Source organism: Haliotis asinina, chromosome 3 (genome assembly GCF_037392515.1).
Source record: "Haliotis asinina isolate JCU_RB_2024 chromosome 3, JCU_Hal_asi_v2, whole genome shotgun sequence".
Classification (NCBI taxonomy): Eukaryota; Metazoa; Mollusca; class Gastropoda; order Lepetellida; family Haliotidae; genus Haliotis; species Haliotis asinina.
This window is the reverse complement of record NC_090282.1, coordinates 35,471,774-35,485,251: the sequence shown is the minus strand read 5'-3', so window position 1 is coordinate 35,485,251 and position 13,478 is coordinate 35,471,774. Positions and strand designations below refer to the sequence as shown.

At 39.6% G+C, this 13,478-nt stretch overlaps 1 protein-coding gene across 3 annotated transcripts; it reads right to left on the bottom strand.

The window, feature by feature from the left end:
- Nucleotides 1-498: 498 nt before the first annotated feature.
- Nucleotides 499-13,255, bottom strand: LOC137277886 (neuromedin-U receptor 2-like). 3 transcript variants are annotated; one of them, XM_067809875.1, is made up of 3 exons: nt 13,176-13,255; nt 9,222-9,465; nt 499-3,110 (listed from the first exon to the last, which is right to left on the bottom strand). In XM_067809875.1, exon 3 carries the CDS (start codon nt 2,583-2,585, stop codon nt 1,521-1,523), a length of 1,065 nt encoding a protein of 354 aa, XP_067665976.1. In that variant the 5' UTR covers nt 2,586-3,110; nt 9,222-9,465; nt 13,176-13,255; the 3' UTR covers nt 499-1,520. The 3 variants fall into 3 exon arrangements, with proteins under 3 accessions (XP_067665976.1, XP_067665974.1, XP_067665975.1); XM_067809873.1 differs by lacking the exon at nt 9,222-9,465 and having other exon boundaries at nt 13,176-13,242; XM_067809874.1 differs by lacking the exons at nt 9,222-9,465; nt 13,176-13,255 and adding an exon at nt 7,281-7,519.
- Between the last annotated feature and the right edge of the window lie 223 nt (nt 13,256-13,478).

Here is a 13,478-nt window from a genome sequence, read left to right as displayed (position 1 = left end):
ACTTTGCATGTTCTTCCACTTTCTGAACACGGTTTCCTTATTTAAACAAACCAGCAAAATGATCAGTCTTAACATAATGCTACAGGCGATACACTAGATGTCATCTTCGTCAGTCCTATAAGCTAAATCCAATGTGTGATTCATGCGTAGAGTGTGCATCCTGCTGTTCAAGACTTCATGTATGTGATTGCAGAATACTATTGACCGTCCAGACCTTCATGATGAGTATTTCCATGGCGCCAGCCAGGAAGCTGCAGCTGTGTTTCCTGAAGAACGGGGTGTCTCGGTGGACATGCAGTATAGGGGACATACGATGTATCAACGTAAAAGGTCACGCTCGGAAATACACATAGTTGTTTTATGTTGTAGTATATAACGGTACATATTTGGATTAAGCACATACCGAAAAATGAAAATATGTACATGAATGTACAGCATTGAAAAGTGGCTTTCTTCATCCAGATGTTTGAATAAATAATAACACAACGACGTCCAACATAAATTAGAAGCACCAGTGACAAAGTATTCCCCAAAATAGAAGTTTTAGTGCATATTTACTGCGTTTCAAATGGGTTTGTGCATGGACAGCATCGAGTGACACAGGACATGGGAGGCGCATTCTAGGAGGTAAACGGAAAGCATGACAGTGTGCTGACATTAACCGTAGTTAGCTCTCATTGTTAACATGAAAACGAAGTAATCATTTTTTTTTAATTGAGTAGATCCTGTAAGCAATCAAGTCCCATATATGCATTTGCCTTTCTGGATATACCATATAACATTCTTATGTATAAATACAGACGTAACAATCCTTGAGGTTGGGTTTCCGAACGAACGACATTTCACTGTTTCACTAATTCCACTGTACCGTCTTCATGAAACGGTCTGGAAGTCTAGTGGTTAAAACATTTGCTCGTCACGTCAATTAACAATAGTCTGGTTCGATTCCCCACATGGGTACAACGAGTAAAAGCCCATTCCTGGTGTCCACGTGATAAATAGCCTAGAATATTGCTAAAAGCGGCGTAAAACCATACTCACTCACTCACACTTCAAGTAACTCCTACATACGCAACTGCATAAGTTTTGATTCTGATGAACATATGTAATTAGGTGCATACATAGTTCCCGACACAATTTTGTATTTCCTCTTTCGATATAGTAATAACATAAAGGTGCAGTGAGAGCGTCTTAAATCCGGGTTGTGACGTGGTCAATAATATAACCCGGATAACAAATACCGGGTTATTACGCATGGAAATGGTTTGTCTCCCTTTAATGGTTTATGGACCTTCATAACATACGGAGTCTTCTATACATGGTCAGCTTTTGATGCATTCAAAGTTGGTCTTTTCCGCCAGTTCTACGAATCTTTGTCATCTACAATTCCATTGTCCTTCCTTGACTGTTGCGCCTTGAGCATGCTGCAAGCGTGGAAATGAGTGCATTACAAATGTGCACTATTATTATTATTATTATTAATCTTACCACCCAGAAGAAGAAATCGTTTTAGCAGTAAATCATACTCGTCCACAACAAAACACATTCTTCAGTACTTTGCAACACTCGCGACGAAATCGGACGTTCATGACACCGTAGATGATGGGATTTGCTGCCGAATTCACAAAGTATGAGCGTAGGAATATATTAAAGAATACAGTGCCAGTATCATCCAGTTTGTAGTCAAAGTCTTTAACAGTGGACCTCGCAATAACTAAGGATAGATGAGGCAGAAAACTGAGAATAAATACGATTGTCACCATGAATGCTATCGTGGTAGTTTTGTTGGTCCGTCTCTGTGATGTCATACCTCGACGCGGACTGTGCCCTGTGTTGTTGGGTACACTTCCGTCGCTATCAGCAGACGACAACTCTATAGTGGTACCAGTAGACGGAGTGTTTTGGCCAACTGGTCTTGAGGTTTCCGTATGTTTCTTTGCAGTCCGCCACACCAAATAATACAAGACGCACAACACAACAGTAATGATAATGAATAACAAAGCCAGGACGCCATTGTAGATCAGAGGATACAGAGTGTGCTTAAGGGCATCGCTTGTGGAACAGTCCTGACCAATCAAATTCTCAACACCAGTGTCCGCTGATCGGATACCGTATATAGCAATAGCTGGCCAAGAAAACAAAGCGGAGAAGAGAATCGAAAGACCTATGACAATCTTCACCTGGTTAGTGCCAAGTTGTTTCTTGTGAGGACAACACACTTTCCTGTACCGATCAACAGCTATACCGAGGAGAGTGAGTATGGAACATATTGCGCAGAAGGTGTTGACACATCTAAACATTTTGCAGGCGAACACGGACCCGAACATGAAGAAGAACCTCATGTCCGCTATCTCTGTAGGCATGGCGATTATGCAGCTCAGAAGGTCAAACACAGCTAGGCAGGTGATGAGGACACTCTGGGTACCGGTGGTCAGTTTGGTTGGGAAGACGTACACTACAAGCCCGTTGCCCACGAGGCCCACGATCATCATGAGACCCACGTACACCATGGCGGGTATGAGCAGCACTGCCATGGCATCGTTCACTTCCTGTAACGTCATGTTGCCGTGCGACACGTTAGCCATTGTATCTCTTAAGTCTTACTTCCAGATCCTAGAGAATAAATCACACAAGAGTGCTAGTCTGGAATGATTTTGCAAGTCGATATTACCCCAGCTCTAGAAATTAAAGATTGTCCTGGGTTGCATCTATACTTTTCTTTAGGCATATATTTCTTAATGAAAATATTTGTTCCTTGGACTATATTTCAGTCTAGTCTCTTTGAAGTACACAGTGTTACTGGTGTATGTGATTGCAGAGAATGTTTTGAGAGTTTAGGATTTGAATACAAGAGGTTGAATAAACCATGCTGAAAAGAACACGTTAACGATATACTAAAGCTAATCACTGCGTTATGCGTTTTCACACTCATATGGCGTAATCCACGGCATTATATTTATATCCGATGAGGAAGCACAACGTTTGCAGAGGCGAAAGCAGAGGCATCTTTCGTAGTGAAAGCAGCGTCCAACGTTCCATGAATCGCTATGAACGTAAAGACGGCCAAGAGTCCGGGTTGAGTTGTCTCCCTTTGGGTGTTTTCTTCTCTCCTGAAACAAGCAACAGAAACCACAGTTTAATATATATAACAATAAACATAAATAAGCAAGAAGCATACCGTGTACAGACTTCCGTTTACATATGCACCCAGTCCTACTAATACACTGGCATGTATGTTGCTAGTCCATCTAGCTGAGGACAATCCACGTTATGGACCGAAACAAACATTAATCATACCTCACACAGTTACCTCTGGGCACTAGTTACGCAATGTGTCGTTATTTGCAACCGTTCTACAGACACTTAACTACAGCACCATAGAAAAAATAATACCACAAGAGATTGCTGGTTTGTTTATTACGAAGTTTATTTTCGAAGTTCAAGATTCTTCCGTCAAGTTCATTACATGTTCATTACAACACAACATGTTCTTCACTCACCAGTTACAGTTGCTTTCCTTTAAACCTCTGCAAAATTTATAGAATTGGATTTGTTCTAAACTCCAGGGGAAACCTTTATTTCGGTGTATATGTATGGTGATGACAGCAAATGTTGTACATGTTGATACCGGTCAGCCAGTGTAGTCAGAGTTGTGTCCCTTGGATGTAAGCGCACCCGGAATGTATCTTTAATTTGCCTGTTATGTGGCCCATTGGGTGGCCCAGCAGGGGTGCATTCGCTCGCTCTGTGTATGATTTATGGCAGAATGGGTTCTACGGTATGGTGGTATTTATTCCCCTATCTCAAAAGGCTTCATGGTGGACATGTGGAACACGCGTGTGATAAATCATGTCTGATGTCATTCCCTATTGTGATTCATCCACGCGTCTCCATGCAGTAATTTTCTTGCCTTTGCGTGTGTTTTGTCAGTGCCACTGGTTGGGAAGAATCCGCAAGATTCGAACACTTTTTGACATCTATTCATAAACATTATTCAAGTTTATACTTAAATGGAAATCGAGATAAGGATTCTGAGATTTGGTTGTATGGTTACCTCAGCAATGTAAACAGAAGAACAATAAACTTGTATTAACATAGACCTGATATCACTAGCGGCTTGTGGTCGCTGAATGTTAACCAACATGACACAAAGATACCTGATATGCATTTAGACTCCTTCATGCATCTGTCTACAAAACATTATTGTGTAGCCTCCTACTTGTGCACATGTGTGTATTTTATGTCGTTTCGCTCAATAAAAAATATTGAACACAAATGCAAGGAAATATCCAGACTCGACTGTTCGATTAACAGATTCTATTGGATGTAACACAAGACAGTTGTGAAAATAACAGTATAATCTGAATCACTGAACTATAGTTGTTCGCGGCAGCACCCGCCATTTGCATAATGATAATAATAATGTCACATGTTATTTCCTTGAACCGGACATCAATACCCCTGCCATGAGAGGACGACCTTTACACAAGGGAGACAACTGGTGAATCAGGACCTCCAATCGTATTTACCGTTTTCTGAAGTAAAACATCGTTTTAGAGCACGTACACACGTCATACCTGACCTGAAATCAGGCTTAACGGTGCACTATAACCAGTAATCATATATCTGCAAGTCAGTAATCCTTAAGTTTATCAAATGCAACGTCCTAAGACCGCTCCCAGTTCTCACGTTCGTAAACGCAGCGTACAGTTTCAATCTTAATCGCTCATCTCTCTGTACCGCTGTGACAGAGGATATAATTTAGTGTTGACACCCCATGTGAGCTATGTAACGCGCAATCATATCATTTTGTTTATCTGCGATTGGTGTTCATTATGAAATATTGAATGTCGCCACTTCTTTCATTGCTGTGAGCCACACCAGATAAGCGTGTCCAAATATTCAGCAACATATACTTAAGTTTCTCATGGACGTCTCCATGCATTGTGCGAAGAAGACTCACGTGTCATTACAGTGTCGAGAGGGTCAATACATATGCAGTTGTTGTACATTGGAAAGACAACGATAAATACTCATGGACTCATTCGAAAGATAAACGGTCATGAATATAAAACACATGCATTTTAAATTTGGAAACGAAACATCTTTATATTTATCAGAAGAAAGTGAGTTTTTGCTTGTGTGCATAAAGTAGTGCGTGCGTGCGTGGCTGCGTGGCTGCGTGATATAAGATTATCCAAGCCATGCTGTTAGATGTCCACTGTATTTGTTTAATCGAAATAGATTAATGTGGTACTTAACAAATGTATACTATCAGAGAAATTTGCGAACCATCTCTACTTTGAAAAGTAATTAGTGAAAGTATGTCATCCCTTGCCATGAGTTACACACTACCAACAAACAACATATGACGAATCGACAGTCAGACTTCCCTTTCAAAACAGAGTATCTGACCAAACTCAACACGCAAAAAAATACCGAAAGAAATTCATTTTAAAAATCCAACGGAACCTTCATCTCAAGCTCCCAAAGATGTCGTACTTGTTGCTAAGAGAAGATTCTTCCACACTTCAGTTAGAGCATTTTCCGGGTTCCTTTAGAGTTGCCGTCATGCGAGACAATATGTAGCTCGTTCCACGTGTCTCCGGACAGAGGAGACCAATGCATGCAGACAATGAATTCCTTCCCTAACTGGTATTATCATTGCGAGATGAAGTCAGTTAGCACCAGCAGCATACAATCTCAGGCAAACATAGTTAATCTCTAAAGAGAAGACCTTGTATCATGTCTGGCTGTAGAACATGGACATCTGTCTAATTGTACTGATCCTTCATCAAATCACGATCGCCTCCTTACACAGCGACAATGATCTTTGTCCACGCCACACTCGGGAACTATGATCTGTGAATTTTCATTAGTGAAAGGAACCGGAACCCAATCTTGGTCTGTCCAATTGTGCCACGAATACTTTTGCAAAGTCCTTCCGTCATCAAACGATGTCTTTGGCTCTGAGGGAATGTGAGAACTTTCAGTTGTAGCGATCCTCGGTGTCAATTGTGTCAAGAAAATACCGAAAGGTTTGTCAACAACTTGCACACATTATACACACGACTACAAGACTGTACTCGTCCATACAGCATAGCTCTAATGGAGGTTCACAACAGCTGTGTTCTAAATGTTGTATTCATGTCATCAAACCTGATACAAAGCAAACCTTGAGTGGCAAATATGTACCTATGGTTGTTGTATAGCGTGTTATGTTATAACATGTAACGGCTAGATATATGACGTAATTTGAGAATGCAGCATTTTATGGAATTCACAAATGCCTCGTGCGGCATATAGCTGAATACACGTTTGGACACATCCCAAATATATGGACAACTATTACACCACTTGATGGTCATACAGCATCGCCTGGAACATTAATGACCATTAGTGTCATGTATCAATTAGGGTATAACGCCCCAGGACAGCCATTAAACACATGTTCACACTTTTCTAACATTTCAGACATGCTGACCATATATCTATATATTTCAATTTATAAACGAATTAATATTTACTAGGTCAAGAGAGATTGCACTATTTCTATAACTGATTCGTTATACTATAAGCATATTAATAATATGATAGCTAATAGTGCACCAAGTCGAATGCCCACATTCGCAGCAAAGTGTGATTTAGTAACAGAAATATAGTGCTTACAGAGGTAGACGAGTGACATACAGGTATGCGTATTGTATCGTATGGTGATATACAGTTGTATACTGTTTGTGATGTACTCTGCTGCGATAGTGAAACAGGTTATCTATAGCCGCATCACTGATGTGTAATTATCTGAGGGTGACACAAGAAACATGAATAGCACACATTGCGATAGGTTTACGTCATGTTGAGAGGTTGACACAATATACATGCATCTATGTTGCATTAAGAAAGATCCTTGGATTAGGACTAAGAAACTCAAGTGTACTTGGGAACGCTGCGTTATTGAGAAATAAACTGACGTTTAAGGCAGTAAATAAGATTGTGTACTGTATGTGATGGGTCTGTTGGCATTTGTTTTCATCTCCATTATAGCATGTAACCGAAACAATGCACAGCCCTGTCAAATTAAACACTCCAGTAGTTTGTGCTTCTAATTACTACTTGTAAATCATAATCACAAATATTTGACTAATACCAAGGCCTATATCAAAATAAAAATAATACTTCAAGCAAAACATATAGAGAACATTCATAAAACAGAATATGTCTTAACAAACTTCCCTATCATGACTACATGTACCTGACATATCGTGAAACTGAAGTCTTACCTCCGTGTAAGGCCTATACCCCAGGGACCACCTGTTATGTGTCCTCACACATGTAAGGCCAACATAAACGATCCATGTGCATGTATTTCATGTTTTCTCCACAACACAACCGACTGTTGACAGTGCGACCAGAGTACAGCGCTACATAATCTGTGTCTGGGCCATGGTGTCTGACCCTTGTGCCCCGAGCGAGGAAGATCACAATGATAAACCTCGTCGAGGTGTGGATTCATTAGGCTGTCAGGCGATGTCAAGTAGACTGATGGGGTCTATTTACCAATCGCGCCAGGACGACCTGACCGTGCATAGAACGGAGGTAACTTTATATTGCCGTGGTCAGTGGATGAGATTGGTATAGAAGATAGGCGTAGGTACACATGCATGTATATTACCTTAGTTATAGGTAGTGATTGAATATCGTTAGTATAAGTCGTTTATATGCCACTGAAGTCAACAATATATGTACTAAACAGAACATATGGATCGGTGTCAACAAAATTCTGTCGAATTTAGGCAACTGTTTGTGAATAATTATGAATATCGTTATCATATTTTACCATTAATGAAAGAATAGAAGGCAAGTGTTATTCATTATTTTATTTATATATGGTTTTACACTTAATTAAGCAATACACCACTGGGAGTAGAAGGAATGGTATTCACACATTTCACCTTATAGCACTGGCGACGTGTGTTGACGAGCGAATGCTTTAACTGCAAGGGTACCCCTCCTCCCCAGGTCCTTTATTACAGTCCTTATCGAATTCAGTTCAAGTATTATTTAGCATCGTCTTTCCCAGTGTGAGTGAGTGTGTGAAAGCAATGAATACGCACAAACAAATAGATAATATTTTTCAGCATTGTATGCAATTATATCAATAAATGTTGATGATTCATTAAATCTTATTCATGATAACTGAAAATTTTTTTTTATTTCGATGACAATCTACAAATTGCACACAAATGTGAGAAATGCTGTGTTGTCAAGTGCAATGAGTAAATAGCTGACATTACATATAGGGACCTTACACTATGACCATAACAGATCCCCACTGTATCCTAAATCTGTATCATTGTTCACAACGTACCCCCAGTGTACAATAAAACTGTATTGTTGTTAACGTAGACCCACTGTACCATATAACTATATCATTTTTCACAACGTACCAACACTGTATCATACAAATTAATCAACCTTTCGCCTTCACGTTTTTTTTTTATATTTCTTTGCACAAGTTTCCACTTGAGATGAAAATAAGTTTGATATTTCCATGTTGCCTTTATCAATACATTTTGATTCAAGGTATAAGAGACATAATGTATCATAATAAACGTAAGTACTATTTTGCAAACAAACCAACATAAATATTTTTGAAAGCGTATTGATTGTGACTTACAAGTCATATGGTTATGTACGTGTTGTCAAAATTAGTTTTGCTTTCAGAAACCTCCGTGTTTATAATGCACCTTATATTTCTGCTTTCTATAAATGCAGATGAATATTTGATTAACTTGGTCCTAATTGAATTGGACATCATGTATATAGCGCAGGGCATTATACTCACTAAAGGGTTGACCCCACCGGAGGTCCACAGAAACGTACAATTGGCAGAAAAAAATCGTTCTTTGTCGTAAACATGAAATGTATGTATACAACGTAGTCGTGCGGATTCAGTATCGCAGTCCTACATTTAGACCGTTTGTTCATTCTAACAAATAGAAACAGCACAAACAGATCATTATTTCAGCGTTTCAAATGTTCATTTGCTTGCAGCAAATAACCACTAATAGACCACCTAGCATATTGAGCAGGGTACAGTTAGGTCGTGTGATTAAATATAAAATATTAAAGTGGAACAGTCCAAAGATGAACCATTTAGTCTGCTGCATCATCAACTTTTCTGTGGCATTCAGGAATCTGTGTCTATATCATATACTCACCAGTGACCGTTCCAGTGTCGTTTAGGAGGATGCGGAAGTTGTCTCGCTTCCATTTAACATGACCATGCTCCCTGAGGCCGAGGATGACAATGCACACCTTAACGCGTCCGATGGTGCAAGTGCCGTGCTGGGGTTCGAACGATGGTTACCCTGATCCAAATTCATCCGCAGGATTACTCCCTGCCACTTTACACTTGCTAAATTTAGGGACTTTTGACTGTGTGTGTTCGTACTCTAGTCTCACCTGTTAAAGACAAGGTCAAGAAGTAGTGTTCGGCTAAGCCGTCTTGTATGGCAAAAGTGGAAGGCCGGGTTGAGATCCCTTAACAAAGATCACATTGTGTGTTACAATTTGTGAGTCAGCAAGGGAACGCGGAAACGAACAAGGTTTGCATGGGCTCACGCAAGTGGCTGTGTCAACTGGCTATGTTGTCGCTGGCCTCTACATTGTTGGAGCGTCAATATGTCCAACACGGGGTGTAACGAGTTAAGTCACGCTTCAAAACGCAAGCAAAAGCTTTGGGATTTAACTGCTAATACCATCACATTGCCTGGGAAAATGTTGGCTGTAGTAAAAGGCACCTTAAATGTACCACTACACATGTGTGTAATTATTCTAACAATTCACTACCAAACTTTTGACAGATCTAAACTCTTTGGCGTTGTTACTCCGTTCGTTTACACAAAGGCCATGGTGGTTTTTTTTCATTTCTGAAGAATAATCATACCCGTGAATGAGTCCAAAACACAAAGCGTCAGTGGATTTGTGCTCATGATGTCAGTCACTTGATTGTCTGGTTCTAACATCAGTATTTACAGACCGAGGCCATGCACCTGGAATATTGCCGAGTGGGACGTTAACAAACACTGCACTGGGCATATGAGCCTTGAAATATTCAAGATATGATAATGATAATATTTTTATTCATGTACTGAGCATTGCATGTTACATATCGTCACGTCACTGTGTGGTTACATAATACTTACAAATGGAATCTTATATATCATATTCTATCCATAATACAGTATGGTTGTATTTTCAATTATGTTACCGATCACTTAGGCATATAGTCAGTGTCACATACTTTCAGTGGAGATAATTATATCTACAGAGTGTATAATGTATCAATATGGGTATCACGTTTAGTGAAGAACCACTACATAAGAGCGAAGTCTCAAAATCGTGTCAAGTATGTGTCACTAAAATGCAAAGAAAGCAATGAAGTTAATTTCTGGTTGTATTTAATTCCTGGTCGGTCGCTCCCTACTTCAAGGAGCACCTGGCTTACATGGCTGGTCAGCCGTGGCACTAACACCCTACAGTGGGAATAGTCGAGGTGATATTTTCACACACATCCCTTGTGCGGCATAAACCGTAGCACAGTCTACAAGAAACTCTAGCATGGCATAGTACATCTCCGTTAAGGAGCATAGATATGTGTTTTCGCTCTCTCTCTAAAATTGCGCACGAGCCTGACTATTTTAATGCTGAGCTGATATTGGTGGCTTTGCTAGGCTCGGTGTAATATCTATTCGTCTTCCAATCAGGTTCTACCGTCCACAGAACTGCCAGTGTGCATGTAATACAATGACTATATATCAGTATATCTTAAACTATTCAGTGGGTTTCCTAAGGTCGCTTGTTGTAACAGGGAACACAACCAAGAACGTTCACTTTGAAGAAGACAGATTATGAGGATTGCCTTTTGCTTTATACTAATGCAAGCAATATGATGTTAATTAGGTTCAGGGCATCACTGACTGTGTAGATCCAGTTTAGGATTGCTCTTCATCAATCCATCCCTGTCGCAAAAAGCGACTAACGGGATCGAGTGGTCAGACTCGCTGACTTGGTTGACACATGTCATCGTATCCAAATGGAGTACGTAGGTGTTCATGACGTCGATCACTGGATTGTCTGACTGTACATATCGCCACGATGCTGCTGAACTGTTGTTGAGTTCAACGTTAAACAACTAACACAACACACGTCGGGGGTTGGGGGTAGGTGTGGGGGTTGGGGCGTCACAAAATACAACATGTGGAGGGATCATAGAAAAATTCACGCAACTGCAGATGAGTGTAGTCGGAACTGTCACTGGAAATGTCATCCTTATTAATTATGCCATTGCACCTGTCACTGAACACCTGGTGTCGTCACTATTTGCCTTTACGCCCAATGGAGTAATGCGTGACGTACTCCTCCTTGCTCCCAATATGAAGCTATTCCTGAACACCGTCTATCAAATCATATCCTCGTTAAAACAAATATGTTTATGGCGATTCATCCGTTGTAATAAGCAGTATTGAATCATTCAATGTCGCTAAGAGTATGTATTATATCACGAATAAAATATATACATTAAAAATACAGAATGATTGATTTATTTTGCACAGCCTCACTCGTGGGCAGTAATCTGTCAACATTAATTACTCGCTGCTTGCATAGTCATAATAACCATAATCTATTGGTTATTAGACATGACGAATTCTTGTCTGGTCTTTATCTTAGTTATGATACCTGTACACACGTATACTTCATGAGATATAGACGTACTGCATAAAATGTACAAAACACATATAACCCGAACATTTACACACATGTGAATGTCGCATGCAAGTTACATATGTATAGACAGTTTTGTAGAGAACGCTCTCTACATATATGATACACGAAGCTGCATCATGTGTAACAGGTACACAAACAGACAGACAGACAGAATGTTTCATTTAAGTTTTACCTGCTATGTATATACTGCACTCACAACATAAATATTGATAAAATATACAACCTCCAACTCGAGTTGTGAAAGACTATGAGGTAAAACAACAAAGCATATCTTAGGAGATAAAATAACATATAAAGATGGTACACTTTATAATCATTTGTATAAATATATACTTCGAGCATACATAATTTCCTTACAGGTTTTGCGCACCACTAACGATGAACATAAAGGGTTGGGTAAAAGTGACATGAGATTTCAACATCAGACAGATCTCTAAAACTGAGTATGGCATCATGACAGCTGTCTAAAAGCGACGTCCTGATGTGATTGTTAAAGCGGCAATGTAATAAGACGTAATCATCCTCAGTTTTGTCCTCACACGTATCAACATTTTAACGTATGACAGAACCATTAACTACTTTGCCACAATAGACCATCATACATTCAAACAATGAATAAATTGAATATTGTACTGGATCATTAAGGATGACAAAACATAAGCTTCCTGACTTACATGATTACGAACAGTATATTTTCTGGAAGCACACCTGTTATTAATTGGCCGTTTAAGGTAAGTAAACGTATATTGATTTTTGTTTTTGTATTGTTTTGTTGCCTCTCGTTTGTTTTTGTTTTTTGTTGGGTTTTGTTGTTGTTGTTGTTGTTGTTGTTGTTGTTGTTTGGGTTTTTTGGTTTTGTTTTGGTTTGGATTGGGGGGGTTTGGGGGGAGGGGGGGTGTTTGGGCTTTTTGTAGGGGTTGTGGAGTTTCTTTTTGAGGGGTGTTTGTTTGGTTGTGTTTTTGTTGTTATTGTTGCTGCTGCTGCTGTTTGTTTGTGTGTTTGTTTGTTTGTTTGGGGTTTTGGGGTTGTCTTTTGTTTTAGGGGGAAGTAGTTGTTTTGTTACGGTACTTCACGAATGCAAACATGTTCCTACGTCAGGAAAGAAAAGGCCTAGGAATGGGCAAGAACTACTATGTCTCAAATGAAAGAATCAAATGTGTTTGAACATGTGTGGTGTCTCCACATAACGCAGACCTAAGTTAAGGTTTCAATGATACAGACAATTGTTCCCGATGTTCACCGATCTGGCCTTGCAACTGATTGGTGTTTAGTGATGAAGTGTTCTGGATTGACTAATCAACTGAGTGAATAATGATCAATCAGTATTAATTATATTCACCTATATGTGTAGGCCTTCACCATTTTACGAGAAAACGCGTTCTTACCTTAAACCGTCGACACCATGGCGTTTATTCCCATGCTCCACACTGACACGACCCGTTGTACCAGTGCAGTTTAGTATTTTGTCTTGTTTCGCTTGAGTGCGTTGTCTGTCATAGCCTACCATATCCCTGTCCTTAACACATTATGTTTATCAGTCTAACAGTGAACCAAACACCTCCTTTGACATAAACACAAACATATGCACCCTTTATGACTTATGCTTGAAATATTTCAAATGACAGGCAATCATACGGAATATCATTGCATTTACATAGCACGTATCAACGCTGTCTCTTCATAAAGCA